This window comes from Mus musculus, chromosome X (genome assembly GCF_000001635.26).
Source record: "Mus musculus strain C57BL/6J chromosome X, GRCm38.p6 C57BL/6J".
Lineage (NCBI taxonomy): Eukaryota > Metazoa > Chordata > Mammalia > Rodentia > Muridae > Mus > Mus musculus.
This window is the reverse complement of record NC_000086.7, coordinates 113,722,226-113,746,914: the sequence shown is the minus strand read 5'-3', so window position 1 is coordinate 113,746,914 and position 24,689 is coordinate 113,722,226. Positions and strand designations below refer to the sequence as shown.

General features: G+C 37.1%; 1 protein-coding gene across 20 annotated transcripts in view; it reads right to left on the bottom strand.

Moving 5' to 3' along the window:
- Positions 1-24,689, bottom strand: part of Dach2 (dachshund family transcription factor 2) — a 538,891-nt gene that overhangs the window by 89,472 nt on the left and 424,730 nt on the right. For all 20 annotated transcript variants that reach the window (XM_011247714.2, XM_030251527.1, NM_001289734.1 and 17 more), the window contains one exon: positions 22,498-22,670. In XM_011247714.2, the coding sequence (XP_011246016.1) occupies positions 22,498-22,670 (173 nt within the window). The remainder of the gene's footprint in view (positions 1-22,497; positions 22,671-24,689) is intronic.

Sequence of the window (24,689 nt, the reverse complement as noted above, 5' to 3'; positions counted from 1 at the left end):
ACCACCCTGTCAGCTCTGCCTTTTCTTTTATATATTACAAATGTGTCAAAATCCAATAAAATACCTTGAATAAAATACTGTATAAATAGAAATACAAAAGGAAGGCCCAAGTGAGGATAATAGAATCACACTTAGAAGGGGCAACACAATAGTCATAGGAGACAGAAGGAGAAGGAAATTGGATGGGAGGGGAAAGGATGGGAATTTACTGACAGGATCGGCTGTGGTGAGAAACAGTAGAGAGATTCAGAGGGTCAGGAGAATGGATGGAAATCTATAGCTGAAGTGGGTAGTTGGTGGGGGAAATCTCCCAGAGACCTAGGATAGAAAAGGTCAATACAGGTGACCTTAGTTGAGATGCCTAACATAGGAGACTTGGAAATGTGAAGAGGCCACCTCCTGTATCCAGGTGTAAAATCTATTAAAGACTAAAACTATTCAATATCTTTTTGAATTTTTTAAAACTAATCTGAATATTAAGTTAATGTGATCAATGTGAAAACTAATTTTTAGTGTTAATGTACATATAGAAGAAATATGATTCACCAATATAAATCCAGAGATAGTAAACATTCTATTAAGTATTTACTTCATCCATAATAAATTCCTTACACTAAATGCTCCATCTAATTTTCTGTAATTACATCAACAATCCAATCCTCACAATGTTAAGAACTAATTTATCAAGTTTGTGCTTGTACATTTTCATATTGATTTTACATGATGACCTCCAAATTTGTAAATCACCTAAAGAAAAATTTTAATTTAAAATAATGAAATGATAATTAAAAGTTATTACTTCATTTGTAGAAGTTAATATTCTGCAATATATGTCATTTCAGCAGGCAGAATGTTGCCACTTTCCTGCAAAAGATGTCCATCTTCTATGGCATTTGCCAGGAAACTGAATACATATTACACATTAAATTACATAGCCAAAGGGACTACCCAGGTGTGATTGACTGGTTGTTATCATGTAGAAGAATGCGAATCGATCCATACTTATCTCCTTGTACTAAGGTCAAATCTAAGTGGATCAAGGAACTTCACATAAAACCAGAGACACTGAAACTTATAGAGGAGAAAGTGGGGAAAAGCCTTGAAGATATGGGTACAGGGGAAAGATTCCTGAACAGAACAGCAATGGCTTGCTCTGTAAGATCGAGAATTGACAAATGGGACCTAATGAAACTCCAAAGTTTCTGCAAGGCAAAAGACACCGTCAATAGGACAAAAAGACCACCAACAGATTGGGAAAGGATCTTTACCTATCCTAAATCAGATAGGGGACTAATATCCAACATATATAAAGAACTCAAGAAGGTGGACTTCAGAAAATCAAATCACCCCATTAAAAAATGGGGCTCAGAACTGAACAAAGAATTCTCACCTGAGGAATACCGAATGGCAGAGAAGCACCTGAAAAAATGCTCAACATCCTTAATCATCAGGGAAATGCAAATCAAAACAACCCTGAGATTCCACCTCACACCAGTCAGAATGGCTAAGATCAAAAATCCAGGTGACAGCAGATGCTGGCGTGGATGTGGAGAAAGAGGAACACTCCTCCATTGTTGGTGGGATTGCAGGCTTGTACAACCACTCTGGAGATCAGTCTGGCGGTTCCTCAGAAAACTGGATATAGTACTACCGGAGGATCCAGCAATACCTCTCCTGGGCATATATCCAGAAGATGCCCCAACTGGTAAGAAGGACACATGCTCCACTATGTTCATAGCAGCCTTATTTATAATAGCCAGAAGCTGGAAGGAACCCAGATGCCCCTCAACAGAGGAATGGATACAGAAGATGTGGTACATCTACACAATGGAGTACTACTCAGCTATTAAAAAGAATGAATTTATGAAATTCCTGGCCAAATGGATGGACCTGGAGGGCATCATCCTGAGTGAGGTAACACATTCACAAAGGAACTCACACAATATGTACTCACTGATAAGTGGATATTAGCCCAAAACCTAAGATACCCAAGATATAAGATACAATTTCCTAAACACATGAAACTCAAGAAAAATGAAGACTGAAGTGTGAACACTATGCCCCTCCTTAGAAGTGGGAGCAAAACACCCTTGGAAGGAGTTACAGAGACAAAGTTTGGAGTTGAGATAAAAGGATGGACCATGTAGACACTACCATATCCGGGGATCCATCCCATAATCAGCTTCCAAATGCTGACACCATTGCATACACTAGCAAGATTATGCTGAAAGGACCCTGATATAGCTGTCTCTTGTCAGAGTATGCCTGGGCCTAGCAAACATAGAAGTGGATGCTCACAGTCGGCTATTGGATGGATCACATGGCCCCCAATGAAGGAGCTAGAGAAAGTACCAAAGAAGCTAAAGGGATCTGCAACCCTATAGGTGGAACAACATTATGAACTAACCAGTACCCCGGAGCTCTTGACTCTAGCTGCATATGCATCAAAAGATGGCCTAGTCGGCCATCACTGGAAAGAGAGGCCCATTGGACACGCAAACTTTATATGCCCCAGTACAGGGGAACGCCAGGGCCATAAAAGGGGAGTGGGTGGGTAGGGGAGAGGGGGTGGGTGGCTATGGGGGACTTTTGGTATAGCATTGCAAATGTAAATGAGCGAAATACCTAATAAAAAATGGAAAAAAAAAAAAAAAGAAAAAAAAAAAAAAAAAAAAAAAAGATGGCCTAGTCGGAAAAAAAAAAAAAAAAAAAAAAAAAAAAAAAAAGAAAATATTACGTTAGGCTTATCATATTATTTTCAGTGAGGCCTATTTTATCACGAGGTTTTCTAAAAATTTTAAAGATTAAAAAAAAGTGCAATATTGTTGGCATTGGAGGTAAAACAGGCCATGAATCAAGAAGCAAAATGGCTTGTAGACGCTGAAAAATACAAAGAAACATATTCACTTTTGGACCTAGAAAAAGGACCATGGGCTTGCTAGCACCTTAATTTTGGTCACATTAAACTTCTTTCTTGTTTTTGACCTACAAAATATAACATGACAAATTTGCATTGTCTGAAGTCACTAAAATTGTGATAGTTGGTTATAGCAATATTGGGAACATGTGCTGGTTAGGTTTTTGTCCATTTGACACAAACTGAGAAACAATTGTGAAATTACACATATTAAATTAGCTTGTCAGCACATCTGAGGGGCATTTTCTTGATTAATGGTTAAAAAGAAATGTCACCCCTCCCAAGTTGCCTTTGCTTAGGGTGTTTCCCAAGGGGATAAAATGCAAAGCAGGACAAATTCTAATTGACTTACATGGTACCATGTTGATTTTAAAGTTACATTTTGAGTTATAACAGCCTTTAGGTATCACTAAATAAGTTTACAGAACTGAGCAGTAGATACTTAGTATATCAGCTATAATATTTTTACTAAAATAGGAAATTGTAAATAGAAAGTACATTTTTAATCCTTCACTGTTATTTCCAAATCTTAAAACAATAAAATTCTAAGGTGTGTAATATACAGCAAAATTTGTAGTTTTATCAGTGCACATAAGACACAATCTAAAGAAATGTATAAAGCAAAGCAGATAGAAAATTTACAAAACAGCCTCTTTTTTGTAGTTCGGAGGGATGTATGAGAAAATTCAGAAAGATCTATATAGAGGCTTTAAACCACAAACCCTTTCAAGACTGGAAGTTTATAAGTCAAAAATCCAACTTGATTGGTCATCTTTGAAATTTTTTTTCCACAGAGTAAGTATGCATGAACACACACCTATGCACACAAACATATATCTCAGAAACTGAGAAGAATATCAGAAACATAAAATAATTCCATACATCCTCATGTATGGAATTATTTTCAGTTGGGGGCACAGGCTACTCCTTCAGAGGATATAAGTTCAATTACCCCCACACCCAAATTGCAGTTCACTACTATCTATAACTCCAGACCCATGGAGTTTGACAACTTCTTTCTGTCTCCCTGAACAGCAAACACACACATTATACATAGACATACATGTGGGGAAAACATCCATACACATAAACAACAAACAAATTTAATAATAGCAATGATTCCAAATGTGAGACCATTTTTGGTTTTATTATAATATAATATCAATGGGCTTAGGGCAGAATATATACATAAAATGCAAAAGAATTCCATAATTGTCTTTGAACTCTAATACTGAAAATTTGGTAAAAATATTAATTTAATTACTTATATCTGTCAATGGAATTATAAGTGAATGAATAAAAAGAAAATACAGTAGTTGCTAGGAAAATTTTAACTGAAAGAGAAACATCAGTGTCACAAGGAATCACACACAGAGGCATACACAAGCACACACACCCTTATATCCTACGATAATATAAGTGGATTGTTTTTAGTAATTGATATTGTTTATTTGGGAAAAAACAGAACAACTGACAATGGTATTAACATTTTCCACTACGTTGTAAAAAATTATGACTCATAATGAATAAAGGAAGATTGGAGGAACATCCACACAAATAATATAAATAGTGAGAAAATATATAATACTATAAAAAGCAATGTGCCTGACATATTAAAAAATATCATTTGATAAGAAAACTTGCACTTGAATAATTTATTTTCCCAATTCTTGTTTGCTTTATTATGTGAAGTATGTGAAACAGTTAACAAATTTGGAAAGCCTACTTTAAAGGATGAATACAATAGAAATCATCACAAATCCAATGATCTACTGCCCCTTCTCCTTTAATGTATGTCTCTCCTATAGCTCTATTCTAGGTTCCTGGCATCCATTTACCCAAACATTATACACAGAAAACATTGAGGATAGGATCCACACATGGGAGAGAACATGAGATATGTTTTTAAGGTAATGTGTAATCTCATTCAGTATAATGTTCTTTCAAATTTCTATACATTTCCCTCCAAATTTTTTTATTTATTTTTCTTTGTGTGGAAACTAATATTCCACTCTGTATATGTATTACTTTTGCCTTATCTGTTCACTCATTGATGGAGACCCAAGCTGAAGTCCTTTCCAAGCTATTCTGAAGAGATTAGTATTGGACTAGATGTGCAAGTGTCTCTGGGGTAGAGTATTGAGTCCTCTGAATATATGCCCAGGAGCAGAATACCTGGGTAATATAGTAGATCTATTTTAGTTTTTCAGAGAGACTTCTAGATGGTTTCCAGAGTGGCTAAGTTATTTTTTTATTCTCACTAACAGTATATAAGTGTTCTTCCTTCACATCATCAACAGTAGTTTATGTTGTTACTTGTATACTTGATGATGGTCATCCTCACTGGAGTGACATGGTATCTAAATGTAGCTTTAATATACATTGATCTGATGGCTAGTGATACTGATCATTTTTAGGTGATTTCTAGCCACTTGTACTTCTCTTAATAACTCTTAAGTTCCACAGCTCACTTTGTTTTCACTTTGATTATTGTTGTTTCCTTAATGTCTATATTTTTCGTTTGTTTGTAATATTCTAGACACTAATCCTAACTCAGATGAAAGTTGGTGAAGCTTCTTTTCCATTTGTTTGTTTCCTTTTTAATTGTTTGAAACGTGTTGATCCTGAGATCTACTGGCCCTTTCTTGGAACACATAATGATCTCAGGTGTCAAAAACTAAGGGAATACTAAATTAAATGATAATAAAAATAACAGAACTAAAATATTACATCCATTACCTGTATCAATTTTATCTTTTGTCAGTGCATTATTAAGGCTTGTCTCTATCCCGAGACATGTTTTCTTTCCTTTGTATCAGAGGAAAGATACACTTAGCAGTATCTTCTATCACTTCCACTGCCTTTCCTTTCCCTTCACTCTCTTACTCTTGCAATAGGTTCCAGGTTTTGGTAGCTCAGCATGGGATCATTATCATTGAGCATATATTTGAGTTCCCTTTCCACGTAGAATCATTACATATAATAAATGGCAAGCCAGCCCCTCCAATCTTATTCTCTCTGTTCTACAATTTACCTGCCAAATCAGAGAATAAGTGGTGGATGCTAGCATTCCTGCTCTGTAATTCTTCTGAAACACAAGCAGGTTTCAACTGGGCAGTCAACTCTGATTCAATATTGAAAGGCTCATTACATATAACAATAGCCATGTAACTTCTGAGATTACTTGCTGACAATCTTTTCATGTTTGAGATATTCTCAGAGACTTCAATGGTATATACTATAATTCAACTATTTTGAGGATATGCTCATATTCACATGGAAGAAAAAGTCATCAAGTAGGAATTCTACTTCATACCACATGAAAGAAGATGGTCACCCTGAGATACTCCACCTCATGATAACACAATCTTAGTTACATGTCTTAAGGCCCAGAGCAAGACCCACTGTAGCAAGAAGATGCACTATGATATACCATATATAACTATCACATTATGATTGCCTCCAAAAATATATCTACCTCAGACAGTACAGCCTCAATTGCATGCTTTTGCCATCCATGCAAGGGACACACAATCATTCCTTCCAAGTCTACTTTTGCTTATTCCACACACCATACTTGACAATTTTTTGCTTTAGCTTTTCCCAGTAATATACAAACAGGGACTCACTAAAGTTAAGGCACAGGAGACAAAAACAAGGTGGGGAGTTTCCTCCAAATTCCAGTGTACTAAACAAATGAAATTTTGGAGCTGTCTTACAGAAAGTGGGGGAGGGGTTACTCACAGGAATGTAGGTGACCTTCAAACTGTTGCCTTACCCCATCACTGCAATGACATACTCCATGGTGGATACTGACATCATGAAACCTATATAATGCTATCAGTCTTTCATTTACCCTTTCACTTTGTAGCAGGTCAAAGTTTGTGCCATGTCCTTGCACTTACTTTAACCAAAAAAAAAAGTCAATATCTCAATTACCATCATAGTAGACCCATGATGGTACTACTTCAGTGTTGCTATGTTGTGCCCAAGGCTAGCTGACCAAAGTATTCACTATTCCAACATTCCTCACTATGTCCATTGGATAGTTCTAAACTCATAACTACACAGGTGGTTGTTGTGATCATTCAGTGGCTCACAAAACTACACAAATGTATGAGAGGGACAATTAGACAGGAGGGGGCTTAACAACATGGGACACAGATAAGAAGGGACTGCCTGAGAAAAATCAGAATGCACTATACAAATATATAAATTTGTTAAAGATCAAAATTAGTAAAATTTATAAAAAAGTAGTAAGAAAATTTCAAAGGTATTCTGAAAGTTGCAGGAGTTCTTTTGTTTTGCTTTGCTTGGTTTTGTTATGTTTTTCTTCTGCTTTTTATATTTGTATTGCAAATCACCTTAGAGAAATTCAATGTCATATATCAATTTACAGTTAGGAGTGTTTCAAAAACACTGCTTTTATGATATTAGAAGGTTAATTTTTCCCCAAATAATGATAGTTCTATGAACAATTTCTTCTTTGCAAGTAAACACAACCATTTTTCAGCCCTGTAATCAGTATGCATCTATTTAGATACTTAACTGCAATGTGCTCTGGTTCATTAGGTGGTTACTGTTGTGTCTCAGTCTACTTAAAATTTCACAGCAAGTTAATCTGTTGTGTTACAAATGAGAATGCAAGTGATAGTGTCCTCACCATTTGCCAAATACAGGGTTAACAGTATTTGTAACAAATCAATAAGGGCATTTAAAAGGAAAATTGTAAATTATAAAACCCCAATCATTTTTACTCATTGATGATTTCATTTTATAAAACCCCAATCATTTTTACTCATTGATGATTTCATTTTATATGTCATTTATGACTTTTACAACCCTTTTCCTCTTCATGTGTTTCATTCATAATCCATCAAAAATAGCTGTAGCTCCTGCAAAGCATTTCATAGTTTTCCAGATTCAAAACAGCAAAGAAGAATTTATGGAATCAGCACATTAGCACATCATTAAATTCTTATTTTTCTACAATTAGTAAAATTATCTTTAACTATACCTGCATTTCTAACATGTAATTATACAGTTTTATGAATAAAAATAAAAGGATGGAAATGAATTTGGCAGTTTCTCAGAAAACTGGCAATACTCCTACCTCAGGACTCAGCTATACGCTCCTGGGCATATACCCAAAAGATGCTCCAATATCCCACAAAGACATTTGCTCCAGTACGTTCATAGCAGCTTTATTCATAATAACACAGAACTGGGAACAACTTAGATGTCCCCCAGCTAAGGAATGGATAAAGAAAATGTGGTACATCTATACAATGGAATTCTATTCAGCTCTTTAAAACAAAGACATCATGAATTTTGCAGGCAAATAGATGGAACTTGAGAATATCATCCTGAGTGAGGTAACTCATTCCCAAAAGGACATGCATGGAATGTATTCATTTATAAGTGGATATTATCCATAAAATGCAGAATACCCAATGCTATACTCTACAGACCCAAAAAGGTAAAGGAGATGGAAGGCAAAAGGTAGGACGGTTGGATCTCAGAAGAGGGAATAAAATAGTCATAAAAATGCAGATGGAGGACGGGCACGGAGAGAGGTGGTATGGGGAGAGGAATTTGGGTGTCTAGGATCAGGTGTGGCAAGGACAGGAGCGATAGCTACATGGCCATTAAAATTAAAGGAAATCTGCAATTTATGGGAGTGAAGAGGTGGGGCATGTCCAGGACTAGACAGAGACCTAGGATTAGAGAAGTGCCAAAGAATCAATGTGAATGAAGTTGGCTGTGACTCATAATATTGGGGATATGGAACCTGAGGAGGCCACTTCCTGTAGCCAGGCAAGAACCCCAGTGGAGTGATAGAGACACCAATCTATGCACAAAACTTTCCCTCCAAACTTTTCTTGTTTACAAGAAATGCAGGCACTAGGGGATTGGAATAGAGATTGAGGAATGGCTAACCAATAACCCACCCAAATTGATACCTATCCCATGGGCAAGCACAAATCCTTAACACTATATTGATACTCTGTTATGCTTACAGACAGGAGTCTGGCATGTCTGTCTTCTGAAAGGATCCACCCAGCAGCTGACTCAGACAGATGCAGACACCCACAGTCAAACAGTGGATGGGGCTCTGGGACTGTTATGGAAGAATAGGAGGAAGAATTTCATGTCCCAAAGGGGATAGAACTACACAGGAAACCCAACATTGTAAGCTAACCTGGACCCTTGTACCTCTTAGAGTCTGAACCATCAACCAAAGAACATAAAAGGGCTGGACCTAGACCACCAAACACATATGTAGCAGGTGTGCAGCTTGGTCTTCATGTGGATCTAGAAAAACTGGAGTTGGGGCTGTCCCAAAACCTTTTGCCTGTCTGTGGGACATGTTCTTCCAGCTGGACTGCCTTTTCTGGGAAAGGAAGTGCCTAGCCTCACAGAGACTTGAAGTGCCAGGGTGGGTGCAGGTTACCCATGGGGATCAAAGGAAAAGGACAGCAGGGGAGAGAGGAAGGATTGCATGAGGGGGTGAGTGGGTAGATAAGTTAAAAAAAGAAAGAAAGAACAAAAAGTGAATGCATCACTATGAGAAATACCATACTATTTCCTTTCATTTAGAGGTGCATCACAAATGGTCAAACGAGAAGTATATCATACTAAAAAGTTGAAATTATATTGATTCTTCAGACAAAGAAGGAGGACTACTTAGAAGATTCAATTTTACAGGATTTAACAGTAAAATTTTGTGATCTTTACTTTGTTAGGATCAAATTAATCATTTTATGGAGTACTTAGATAGTACTAATGTGTTTGAATTAGAAACCTCCATCATTTGGTTATATACAATTCCATATGTTATTCATTGGAAAAGACAACATAATATGGCACATTAGAAATTATGCCAGATTTGGGGTGCAGCTGGAACATACAATTACAAAAAAAGGTAAAATGTTATGCATAGTCTAAATGTGTAACCTATGTGATGTTTAGATAAAGGACCCTCTCACCTCTCCAGTGTGAACAACTTATCATGGAAGAGGATGACAGATTAAGGGAATCAGCTGCAATATCTGTTCATAGCATGTAAATGGACTCAAGTGGCAGAATGTATATTCAGTGGAATCTGCACAGCGTCTAAATTATGTTGTGGACTTGGAACTCTGCCATCCACCCAAACAAATAAACAAACAAAGACAAACAACCCACCATTTAGATCCAGTGTATTTCCCTCTCATGTCCTAAAAGATAGTAATAGCTTTGTTTTGCTATAGAACACTTAGAGGAAGATTTAAGTAGTGATTTTCAGTAAATTCAAACAATCATCAAAAACCCTGTGCTGACTAATTTTAATACCAGATGTTCACATGCTAATGCCACTGCCTTGTGACCATTTCCTATCAATTCATTAATTGCCAGCTGCTCAGCCAAACAAGAAACATAGCTAAGCAGATGATATTGGTAAACAGCCAGATAACTGTTTCCAACTTAAAATCCTTAGATTTATCAGAGAAAACTATGGCACAAAGGCATTTCAAAGCTTCTGAAAAAATGCAGAAAATAATATACAACATATCAGAGTCTCAACATGAAATATACCTATGTATCAGTCCTGGGTTTTTTCTTTCAGAATCTTGCCACATAAAATGATATGTAACACTTGCCAGCCTAATGATCATAATGCTATTTCCAATTCATGTTATGGTTATATTACTTATTAACTACAAATGCTAATAGCTGAGCTGACACTAAAAGGATCTGAGCCAGAACTAAAATCTACTATGTGCTTGGCATAGCAACATCACCAAAGTAGGTTCTGATAAAATAACAAGAACAGGTAAAGCAAACATGTGTCCCAAAGTATTATCTTTTCCACTTTTGAAGTTCAAGCTTGTATTGCTGGTAGTTTACATTAAATACTATTCTCCAAATTAATAAACATTAAATTCTTAACCTTAATACAGATATTTTTGAGTTCCTAATTATTCATGTTACGGATAGATGGAAGGCCAGTGTTTGCTATATGGCATATAGATGCTTAACTTCCAAGGTAAAGCCTAAATAGCCCAAAATGAAAACATTCATTAATTAATTAAGGTAAATTAGAACTCACATAAATGTTTTTGTTCCTTTTTAGTTGGACATTTCATACATTTATATAATAAATTTTAGTAGTTTTGACCCACATTTTCCTTTCTTATCACCCTTCCTCTCTCACTGAAAACCCTTCTATCTTTCCTAATTTCAAGCCATGTGTGTGTGTGTATGTGTGTGTGTGTGTGTGTGTGTGTGTGTGTGTGTGTGTGTCCCATAAAGTTGAATTAGGTTCTTGTCTAGGCATGGACAAGGTGATTATTTATGGGAACAATGTCAACTTTCCAGTGATTATGTCACTGAAGAAACTGCCAGTAATCTCTCAGGGGAGGGTGGAAATCAACTTTCACATTGGTGTGTGTGTGTGTGTGTGTGTGTGTGTGTGTGTGTGTGCGCGTGCACGCACACACACGGGCACGAGCACCTATGTGTATTTGTGGCTGTGTAGATATATGTGCAGGTGCCTACAGAGAGCAGAGGCCGTAGATATCTCTGAATTTGGCGTGGCAGGCAGTACTTAGACTGGAGAGATGGCTCAATAGTTAAGAGCAGCATATAATTTTGTTTTCAGGGAACTCAAGTTTGGATACTAGATGCTAGATCAAAAGGAATACACTATGTCACAAGGAGATTAACCTATTTGTCTCAAGTAACATGGTACCAATGGGTGATAACAGGATTATCATCTACACAAATAGTGTCTTACCATTTCTATTCATGCTTTAGTCTTAATTAGCTGCAAAGTATAATGACTAAACTCACAAATGGCATGAAAATATGCAAACAGTTTTTATCTCCTGTATCTGTGTCATATTTTTTCAAGCTATAGGTAGCTCTTTCCCATGGATTAAAACAGTCCATCCTGGAGTATTGAGGCTTATAGGAAACAAAACTCCTGAAGTTACTAAAGCAAGATTGGAAAGAGAAGTGGAACAGCTTGAGCTGTATGAAGAGAGATGGAACTTGAGACTTGAGGGTGGAAAGGAATAGCACACTGTGAGTGGCCACCCCTGCCAGCTAGGACCATGGGGAAGTCCTATCCCAAGCTGCCACTGAGGCCCATTTCTGAGCCCATGGCTATGCAGCAACAGCGGTCAATGATGATGTCCATGGTTCTTTTACCATTAAAAAAACATGGGGATGTCCCTGGTTAGGGCTGCTTTCAGGGACCACATGGATATCCAGCGACTGTGTATAATAGTCCTTCCCTCCTACCATGCCCCCTACACACACCTTGCTCCTTAAGACCTGCAGCATTTGGGAGGGTTGCCCCCGGGGAACATGAAAGCAGGGTAACTGGCCCTGCCCCTCTGCAGCTGCAGCATGCAGGAGAGTAGGTCCTGCATCTTGCCTGGGCAGCACAGTAGTGCTGACCCTGGGCATGGGGTAGTGGGTCAGCCAGTCCTCAGGACATGGTGAGTGAGAGCTGACCCCACCAATGATCTGCCAGGAGGTGGGGTGGGTGCAAAGGCCATGCCCTTCCCCTTCACCCCCCTCCACTTGTGGCAGTATGGAGAACTGGCCTTGGAGTGATAAGAGTTGGTGTGTTGGCCCTGTGCTTCACCAACCTGCAGTACTCGAGAGAGGACAAGCCCTAAAACTTGCCTGGGCATCCCAGTAAAGCTGATCCTGATGGAGGGAGATCCGGTGAGCTGGCCTAGATGCATGGGAAAGCTAGCCACCCCCACTTATCTGAGGTGATGTGGGTACAGGGGTGATGCCTCCCTCTCCCTCTCTTGCTGCCTGCGGTAGCCAGGAGTGCTGACCCTGGATTTATGAGAGAAAGAGTACTAGCTCTGACCCCTTCACTTGCTCTAGCACTCTGGGGAGAGGACCCTGCACCAAACCTGGGCAATATAATGGAGCTGTCCCTAATGGCAAAGGTACTAGAGAACTATAACACTTGTAAGAGTGGGTCCTGGACTTGGCAGCACAGTCAAAGTGAGCTGTCCCTGAGGTATGAGAGCAGGAGTGCTGACCTTGACTCCTATCATTGGCAGCTTTGGGTGGCCTAGCAGTAACAGAGCTGAAGAGCACATCATGGTGATACAGATGAGGAAAAACAGGCAGGCTGACTACCTCAACTATCACCCAGGCACAGATCCAGGACTCTGAATTGGGTCTATATCCTATGAAAATCATTGGAACTTGTGAAAGGACCAATCCTGATGTTCCAAAGCTGCAGGATCTCCATGACATGGGACAACAACAGAATAGCCTAGAGAAGTCCCAATGAGGATTCAATATGGATGATGTCAAAGAAGCCAAAGAAGTCAAACCAAACTAACGACTCATTGAAATGAACATTTGAAAGTAAAGATATGTGGACAAAGGGGCATACTGTGACATACTACAGCTTCTACAGTGAGATATTGTCTATGTTTTGTTTTTTGTTATTTGTTTGCTTATAAGTTTTATTTGGGGAGGGTATTGCAGGAGCTAAGGGCTGATATGAAGGAGTGGGGAGATTAGCAGGACTGAGGTACATTATGTGAAACTCAGCAAAGAATCAATAAAAAGTTTAAAAAGAAATAATTTAATTGAACAGGATTCTATGGACTACTGGGTGATTAGTGTTGTTCTTGATCCCAATGGTAGGTAATGATCATTATTAGGTAGGAGACCATTTGGTAAATCTGTGTGACTTAGTTTTACATGAAATTTGGATTTATATTGTGCTAGGCAATCTGAAAAAAGAAAGTAAACTTGAAATCTAAACAAGAGTTTTTTTTCTGGATCTTTTGAAAGTAAGTATGTCATGACTTTTGTTGATTTGGAATTAGGGAAATGATTACAGAAAGAAAAAAGCTGTGATATTAAACTTCAATAAGATTTTTTTCTACATAGCAGTTCATAAATGGGATAAATGATAGAAAAGTGCAAAATTAAAAAAAGAATCTTGTCCCACATAAGTCATATGCATTCAGAAAATTTTGTTCATTTCTTTTCTTTAGAAAGGTATACTGGAATTTTTCATTCAGCATGTGAAACTCTTAGAAATTGTATGTAAGAGAAAGGTTTCAGTATGAGCCACTTCAAAGTACCACACTGTCATACCCAAGATTTCTTCAGACTGACATCCACAGCAGGCAAGAGAATTGGTTCATTGCCTCTAGGCCTTGTGCCAAGCTAAGCAGCTTGAGCAGTCCCCACTGAACCCATCATGATTGGACATAGGCATATAAAAGAGGCCCCAGGTAGCACCCCAGGATAAAGAAGCTGGATTGCTCATAAAAAATGATTACAGATCATAGAGAGCTTAATATGATAAGACCTGCCATTCATACTGCTATACTTAATATTGTTCTTTTAATGAGCAATTCATATAAGTCATGGAATCTTTTCATGCTGTATTAGACCATGCTGATATGTTTATTTAGTGTCTCCTTACTTGCTGAACCCTGGTATTAAGTAGAGCTAGCTTGGACTGAAAGGTGGTTACTCTTCTTAAGGCTTGCCCATACTTCCTGTGAAAAGCTTCATTGCATGGAAAGTAAAACATTGAGTGTGTAAGAGATATGAAAAAGCATCTGGCAGAACAGATAAGAAGCTGAAGTATTTAAAGTAATGTATTCTGTAAGGGTGGGAAAACACACTTCCAGAACCTACAGAGCGGTTAGACTAAATGAGGGATGGATTCTTAAGAATAACTCTATTTTGCTCAATGGATATAGTACTAGATTCTTCTCTGAACATTTATCTTTACATTTATAAATTGGTATAGCTCTTGCTCCTCAGCAGACAAGCTTCTTGGAGTAGAGGGAGGTTAATGACTCACAACTGCTTAAAGAACAGAAAATATGGGTCTTTGGAGTGCTCAGCCAAAATGGGACTTATATTGTATAAACAATATCCCCCAAAACTAAGGAATCATCATGGAAGTTGGGGCAGAAAGACTGAAAGGACCATAAGTTGGAGAAGAATGCTGAATAACTGTATCTTCTGGAAATGATAGGACTGCTGCCTTATGGGAATGAAGCAGCAGTCTTTGTCTTCATAAAACAGAGCCTATCAAAATGCCATCATAAAGACAGGAAAATCTCTTGAAGCTCCAATGCCTAGATGTTGGGAACTATGGCTGCTGAGGAAAGGAGAGTCAATTTTCTTTAGTGATGTGTCTCTGCTAGTTTGTTCCTGCTCTAGTAGATGATCCTATTCATTCAATTATACAAAGAATTAATCATATTCCAAAGATTTATTTATTTTCAACAAAAGAGGGCATGTAATTGGAAGAGTACATGGTTGAGTGAGTCTTGAAGGAGTTGGAGAAATGGAAGACAGATATGACACACACAAACTATATCCAAATGAAATTCTAAGACACTTAAAAGACAAATTAAAATAAACTTATTGGCCAAGGAAAGAGTTGACACTATTATCACTGTTGTTGGACTCATACCAGTATTAGGATATAAATGTCTACTGCTCAAATGAAACATCCTTTGAATGCAGGACATAGGTATATTAAGCTTCCTCACTGCTGGCTACCTTACAAACTACAAGGATATTTCTTCCATGATATTGTTGTAGAATTATTCTCAATAGTTCTAATGGAAACTCCATGTGATATGCTGTTAAAATGCTAGACAATATGTGCCTGTTGTTATAATACTGGTAGGACATTCATAAATTTAGCCAATACCATTCCAGTTGGATTCATAATCCCCTAACAGGGCACAACTCTAATCTAGTGCTACTGTAAGGCAAAGCAAAGGCTTGTGAGTAGGGTAGTCATAGATCCCAGTGGAAAATAACTGCTACTAAATGCAAGCTGTCTGTCTGTCAAATTTAATTCTAGATATTTGCATTTATGTCCAAAAACTACTATTGCTGTCAGCTTCAGTCAGGTATGGGGAACAATTACTTTCTTCAGTGAGTTGTGGGACATAACAGAGACTCATATCTAGTTATACTCCTAAGGAAAAAAAAAATGACTGTTTCAGTGACATAATAGCTTGATGGAAGAAAATCATCAGACACCTATATAACCCCATCTGAGGCTCATTAAACACCACAAAAGAGAGGAAAGGAAGAATTTAAGAATCCAGACAAAGGAGAAGGATGTTGTGTGGTTATTTTCCCCAAATTGAAATATCCCACCTAGAGATAGGGGCTTATAAAAACAAACAAACAAACAAACAAAAACTCAGGAAGTAAAACCTACAATGTCCAGGAAGCTCCTGAATCCTATAAGCTTAATAAGTCCTCTCCCTAAGGTTGCATAAGTAATGAAATTGCAAGGAAAAGACCATCCAGTCAACTGAACTGTATGCAAAGTATGCAGGGAACACTAGGAATGGGGCATCTGTGATTCTTCAACCATGCTGAGTTACCTAACTAACCCCACCAATACTCTTGGAAGTAACTCCAATAAATGTAATGGTTCATTAACAGAGACTTGTGAGGAAGTATTTCTTTGCTGGGTAACAGGGTCCCTATATTTAATGAATAGTCATTTGTTCACAGGTTCTCAAGAACTATAACAAAACAAGGAAAAATGTACTCATTTGAACACATTAAATTTTTTTCTAAATCATTAAATTTTTGTTTACTCTACATTCAAATTTACAAAAACAAAAATAATAGTAATACATAACAATGACTCTTTTCTTAAAAACAACAAGGCTAATTGAAATACACAGGTTGATATGTACTTTTTTTAACCATATGTTTGGTTGTGCAAACTTTATCTGCCTCAGTACAGGGGAATGCCAGGGCCAAGAAGTGGGAGTGGGTGGGTAGGGGAGTGGGTGGGGGAGCAGGTGGGGGACTTTTAGGATAGCACTGGAAATGTAAATGAAATAAATACCTAATAAAAAAAGAAAAAAAGAAAAAAATGGAGAAAGAGGAACACTCCTCCATTGTTGGTGGGATTGCAAGCTTGTAAAACCACTCTGGAAATCAGTCTGGCAGTTCCTCAGAAAATTGGACATAGTACTACTGGAGGATCCCGCAATACAACTGCTGGGCATATATCCAGAAGATGTTCCAACAGGTAAGAAGGACACATGCTCCACTATGTTCATAGCAGCCTTATTTATAATAGCCAGAAGCTGGAAAGACCCCAGATGCCCCTCAACCGAGGAATGGATACAGAAAATGTGGTCCGTTTACACAATGGAGTACTATTAAGCTATTAAAAAGAATGAATTTGTGAAATTCCTAGGCAAATGGATGGACCTGGAGGGCATCATCCTGAGTGAGGTAACCCAATCACAAAGGAACTCACACTATATGTTCTCACTGATACTTTGATATTAGCCCAGAAACTTAGGATACCCAAGATATAAGATACAATTTGCTAAACACATGAAACTCAAGAAGAATGAAGACCAAAGTGTGGACACTTTGCCCCTTCTTAGAATTTGTAACAAAACACCCATGGAAGGAGTTACAGAGACAAAGTTTGCAGCTGTGACTAAAGGATGGACCATCTAAAGACTGCCATATCTGGGGATCCATCCCATAATCAGCTTCCAAACGCTGACACCATTGCATACACTAGCAAGATTTTGCTGAAAGGACCCTGATATAGCTGTCTTTTGTGGGACTATGCTGGGGCCTAGCAAACACAGAAGTGGATGCTCACAGTCAGCTATTGGATGGATCACAGGGCCCCCAATGGAGGAGCTAGAGAAAGTACCCAAGGAGCTAAAGGGATCTGCAACCCTATAGGTGGAAAAACATTTTGAAATAATCAGTACCCCGGAGCTCTTGGCTCTAGTAGCATATGTATCAAAAGATGGCCTAGTCGGCCATCACTTGGAAGAGAGGCCCATTGGACTTGCAAACTTTATATGCCCAAGTACAGGGGAATGGCAGGGCCAAAAAGTGGGAGTGGGTGGGTAGGGGAGTGTGGGGGAGGGTATGGGGGACTTTTGGCATAGCATTGGAAATGTAAATGAGGAAAATACCTAATAAAAATATTAAAAAAAGAAATCTTACTTGTTTTTATTGCCCAATGTATTAGCCACACATAACATGTTGTTATTGAATAATTGAAATGTGACTAATTACAACCAAGAAATCATGGAATTCATCTTGCTTAATTGATTAAAATTGAAATAATAACATGTAGCAAGTACCTACTATTGCAAGTATCTGAGTTACAGTAGGATTATTCTATGTAGCTAAAAATTATTTTAAAAAAGTAAGTACTACACGTACAGCCAAACAGTGGATGGAGCTTGGAGACTCTTACAGAAGAATAGGAGGAAGGATTGTGGGACCCAAAGGAAATAAGAAATCCACAAGAAGACCAATAGAGTCAACTAACCTGGACCTTTGGGGCTTTCAGAGTTTTGAACCATCAACCAAAGCACATACATGGGCTGCACCTAAGCCTCCCTGCACACATGTAGCAGATGTGCATCTTGGTCTTCATGTGGGTCCCAAACAACTAAAGCAGGCCTATATTAAAAGCTGTTGCCTGTCTGAGGAATATTTTCTTCCAGCTGGGCTGACTTGTCTGGCCTCAGTGGGAGAGGAAGCAAGCTGAGACTTGAAGTACTAGAATGGGGGAATGCCCTAGAAACCTCTACCTGCTCACAGGAGAAGGGGAGGGTGAATGGGAAAAGCATTGTGTAGGAAATTGACAAGGAGGGGAATGTAAATAGAAGAAGAAAAGAAGAAGAAAAGAAGAAGAAAAGAAGAAGAAGAAGAAGAAGAAGAAGAAGAAGAAGAAGAAGAAGAAGAAGAAGAAGAAGAAGAAGAAGAAGAGGAGGAGGAGGAGGAGGAGGAGGAGGAGGAGGAGGAGGAGGAGGAGGAGGAGGAGGAGGAGGAGGAAGAGGAAGAGGAAGAGGAAGAGGAAGAGGAAGAGGAAGAGGAAGAAAGAAGAAGAAAAAGTCATCCATGTAAATAAAGAAATCTATCAAAAACAATATATATATATTTTTCTAATATGTCTAAGACCTCAAAAATCTATCTAATCCCTTTTTGGGGAGGAAAAGAACATTTTAAAACTGTGGTGAAAATATTTATGTAATTTGAAGAAAATGGTTCAAATCTAATTCTGTCCAGCTATCTTTAATTTTGAGGTCATTCTGTATTAAAGCACAGGTATAATTACATTGATAATCAAACTCCTTATTACTTTTTCGATAATTTTCCAAACTTTTAGTTTGTTATGTTTTCCTGATACATTGAAAACAAATAAATAAGTAAATAGATTGGAAAATTTGTTTTTGTTTAGCTTAATTAACATCCAGGAATGTGACATAGAGGTGTTTGCAAAAGTTTTCATATTATTTGGAGGGCTTTAATATAAATGTGTTCTGTTGAAGCCTACCTCCAGGGTCAATGTTATTTTTTTTTTATTTTATATTTTACTTATTGTACTTGTAGGGGCATGGAATCAGTGTTGGTGAGAATACTTGTGTGTTACTGAAATCGACTTAAATCTAGATCTATATTGCGGTGAAATTGTTCTTTTGGTTTATTGTTGTTTTATTCTGCTGCTACTGCTGCTGGTGATGGTGGCACTGGCAGTGTTGAGAGCTAATTTCCAGGCACAGTATTGGATAATGGCTCAAATGAGAGAGCTTGAAAACTGAACTTGTAAATTACCAACAGTAATCTGAGCCTTTTGATTTGTATGTAATAGTCAACATAATTTGACTAAGCTTGTTGGAAATTCATATAAATACACTAAATGGTATGTCCATCTGATTCTTTAAGCATTCAAATAACCAAATATACAGTGAAAAATATGAAAGTAATACATCCTTTCATCTCAGCAAGGATAGATCATTTAGAGACTGCCATACCCGGGGATCCATCCCATAATCAGCCTTCAAACGCTGACACCATTGCATACACTAGCAAGATTTTGCTGAAAGGACCCTGATATAGCTGTCTCTTGTGAGGCTATGCTAGGGCCTAGCAAACACAGAAGTGGAGGCTCACAGTCAGCTATTGGATGGACCACTGGGCCCCCAATGGAGGAGCTAGAGAAAGTACCCAAGGAGCTAAAGGGATCTGCAACCCTATAGGTGGAACAACAATATGAACTAACCAGTACCCCCCCCCCTCCCGAGCTCCTGTTTCTAGCTGCATATGTATCAGAAGAGGGCCTAGTCGGCCATCAATGGAAAGAGAGGCTCATTGGTCTTTCAAACAATACAGGGGAAATGGTCTTGCCTCAGTACAGGGGAATGCCAGGGCCAAGAAGTGGGAGTGGGTGGGTAGGGGAGTGGGGGGGGGTATGGGGGAATTTTGATATAGCATTGGAAATGTAAATGAAGAAAATACCTAATAAAAATAATAATAAAGAAAGTAATACATATACTCTAGGAAGACTCAGCCACAATTGTCTGCATCCCATAAGTTTCAATGTTCTCTTTTAGAGATTATAATATAATCATTATTGCTCCCTCCCCTGTCACCCTCCCCGGTGATCCTATATACCCTCATTACTATCAAATTCATAGCTTACTTTCTCATTACTTTTTATTCAACACATAGACAAATTTATTTTAAGAAATTTCAAAATCAGAGACAAAGAAAAATTCTAGTAAAATTATAAGCATAGACTTGGTAATAAACTTTGAGTATTTTATTTGGCAAACATTTTATGAATTTTAGAAAAATTGAGCATATTGCATTTTTGTAACTTGTCCTACTCCCTTATTTTGTATATGAAATTTTGATATCTATCTATGTTTTAAATTGATTCTGTGGAAGAAGGGGAAGAAGGATTTTAGTAGCCAGAGGGGTCAAGGACATGACAAGAGCAGATGCCACAGAAGACGCTAATCAGGCAGAACTCACAGAGATTAAACCAAGAGTCATGAGCCTGTATGGGTTTGGAATGCAGCTTGGTGTTTTGGTGAGACTCCTAATATTGGTAGCGGAGGCTGTTTCTTGAGTACTTTGCCTGCTTTGGGGAAATTTTTCCTCCTACTGGGTTGCCTTGTCCAGCCTTAAGATGAGGGGATGCACTTAATCTTATTGCAACTTTTTATGCCATGTTTGGTTGATAGTTGTTTGATATATGCCCTTTTTCTGAAGGAAAACTGAGAAGGGGATCTGGGATAGAAGAGAGGCAGTAGGGGAGAGGGCCTGGAAAGAGAGAAGGTAGGGAAACTTGGGTCAGGGTGTAATATATGAGAAAAGAATAGATTTTCAAAGATCAATTATATTAGTCAATAAACAGGAGGTTTGTATGAAATAAGCTACTGAGATTTTTGCCTAATATAAAGTAAATTTGTAATAGTAAACCATAATTAGAACATTTATTTCTGTATAAAAGTACTAAAATTTTTGATTATATAGTTTTGAAGAAATAATGAGTTTAATTCAGAAGTTCTGTAAAACAATGAATAACATTTATTTAAATATATTCTGTTTATTTAACAAAAGTTATCCTACAAATGTAAATGAAGAAATGTGACCTTGAACTCAGAAATCCACCTGCCTCTGCCTCCCAAATGCCGGGATTAAAGGCATACGCCACCACTGCCAAGATCACAAAGGTGGTATGAACCTGACTGTGGGTACAGGGCACTCAACCCAGGTCCTCTGCACCTCTGCAAATATTACAAGTGCTCTAAACCATGGAGCCTAGTCCATGATTTAAGAAATATCTTTGGACAACTTGTTCACAAAGGCGACTGTAATTCTTAGTTAAATCTGTGTGAAAATATTTTTAAAAGTAGAATATTTTTTACATGAACACTGAAAAATATGAGACTGTATAAAAACGATCACATTTCCAGTTAAAGTCCATCAACTGTAATGCATTTCCTGATATCAGAAAAGGTCTTCTCCTAGTTTGACATGCTAGAATGAATGGACATGTATCTGGCTAGGTCTATCCTGTCAATGCTAGAGCTACTGAACTGCATGACAATTGCTAGCTTTTTATGTTGGCAATCTGAACTCAGGCCTTCATGGTTTGGTAATAGTGCTTCAATGACTGACCCATTTCCTAGCTATGCTCTACTGGATTTAACAGATATTTTGTTCATATATTATCTCTAGTCAGTCAAGTAGAATAGAGAATTACTGTGATTTTCATTTTACAAGTGAAGAAATGTATTCAAGAGAGGGACATATCATTTTTCAGGCCATTTAATCAATTGGTGGCAAACTAGAACTGGGACCAAAGCCTGTTTGAGTATAAATATTGGACAGTAAAGATTACCTTACAATTTTCACTTAAATTTCAAAAAGATGTACAATGTTGCATCATCTCATTCCACAAATGGGAATGTGTTTTACATTACAGTCCTCCCTGTGATTAGTTTGGCTGCATATCTTATATACAGTGCACTTGATTTTAAGATACAAGATTTGAGTAAAAGAGAGATCTGTGGCAGTAAAAAGACAACAAACCTGAACAATAACAAAACCCAGCAGGCCTAGTCAGAAACCAGACTCAAAAACACTGCATAATAATAGAGTCAATGATCTATGTGTTATTACTGAAGATTTAGTGGTACTGCTGATATTTATCAAAATTTGTACACAATCAATACCCTCATCTTCTTCAAAATAGTGATTCCTACCTTTATAACAGAGGCACCAGCTCTGGAGAGTGGACTGTGAATCTGGGCTGCAGCAGCCATGTTGGCAATAGTATTGAGATGATTCATCTGATTCATTGCCATGGCAACTGATGCAGGAGGTAAGCTGACTGGAAGTAGGGGATGAGGCATCATCATAAATGGGAGATCCAGACCTAAAAGAGACAGTGCACATTAAAATATTTACATAATAGCATGAGGAAGATTTTCTAAAGCATCCTTGTTCATTATTATAGCATTTAAAAATTGTTTTATTGCACAATAGTAACATTTTGGACCATCAGTAATATCAATAGAATCTTTTGATATTCACATAGTTTCTGGCATGTCACTTCCTTTAACAGATGTTAATAGGTGAGTCAGTCAGGCAGAATACAAATTGCCTAAGTTTCAAACTATTAAAGAAAATATGTCAATAAAAGGAATGCTTACAACTCCAACTTTATATCTTTGTTAATAGAGAATAAGTGTCATGTTAAAGTCCTAACCTGCTTTCAATTATAGTAGCAAATGTCAATGTTGTTTATATTACCAGGAATTCAATACTTTTTTTTACAAGTTGAAATAATTTTCAAGTGTTTTAGATATCCTAAGGCATAACTCTAAACTGTTATGCATTCCACTTGTGATAGTCACAGACATGTTATTAGGAAATATGCTGCAAACTAAAATAATTGTCTACTTAATAATTACTACTTATTAAGTTGTCAGAATTTAGAAGTATCTTTGAAGAGATGCAAGATGAAGTTAGATTAACCATGTAAACATTATTATTTTAAAATGAATTTTGAATTTTTCTCCTACAGTATTGTGGGCATTTTGGACAGTGCTGTAAAACAATGTTTTTAAACATGTTCTAAAACAGCATTACCTACTTTATACGATTTACAATGGGCTATGCAAATACTATGGACAGGACTCATATTGATCCTACCAACAATAACAAAAAGTAGTCTATTTTCCTCTCTGACATACTTTCAGAGTGTTTTAGGAGTGTTTTCAGCAGACACTGATGTCCAATTTATCAAACCATTAATAGAAGTAATACTATCACTCAATCATATGATATAGGTAGCACTTGTCTCCCACTCTGTGAATGTGTATGTTTGACATAAAATTTAAAATGAAATACAACTTAGAGGTTGAACGGAAAAAGTGGATTCATTTGAGGTGTGCCTTCTGAATTCAATTGTGATGGTTAATTTAAAGCTGTTGAGAAGTACAATGAGAACAAAAGATAATAAAATATAAGTCCAGATTGTAGGCTCTTGCAACATTTAAGTGACCATTGAAGTTTTAAAACTTCCTAAGTAATAAATACACTTGTCCTTAATGTCTATGGGGTGGACAGCTATGAAATGCAGTCATGAGAGTTGCCCAAGGGTTAAAAGAAGCCTAGACATTTAAATAATGCATCAAAGTCAAGAAAGGGAATGTTTTATGCTCTTTATGACTATGTGTTAAATAAAAGTCCCTATCCATATTATAGCATTCAACATTTAAGTACATTTTAGAAACAATTTATGACATCAATGTACTAGCTATCAAAGATTTCTCTTTTAAGTTATTACTAGCAAAGAATAACAACATTGACTTCCACTATATTGCATTTAGTTTTTTCTCAAAGGAATAGCAAAAATATGTCTTAATTTCAATGGACAAGTTTTCCTAATATATTTGTATACAATCTACAACAATCTATTGGAAGTTATTGTTTCTGAAATTCCTTCTGAATTAATTATGAATTGATATATAAACATATTTGTATAATTATGGGTACAAAGTGACATTATAATGATGGATTGAATGTGGCTAACAAACACGCACATATTCATCTCAAATACTTAAAATTCTAAGAGTACTGTTCTAAGTGAAATAAACTAAACACACAGAGATCACATGATCTCTCATATATGTGGAAACTCTCAAAGTAGAAATTTCTTGTCAGTCTTACCAAATTACTTGCATTTTTATGCATTTATATAACTTACTAATCATGCACTTCATATGACAGAATAGTAACATATGATTATTATTAAGATTCACATTAGTCCTAAAAATATTTACCTCTTATTCCATATAATAAGCATTGATAACCTTACATGGTTCTCTTCACAAATTCAAAATAATTTTAAACTATGATTGTTGTTTATATTCACAATATTTTACTTAAA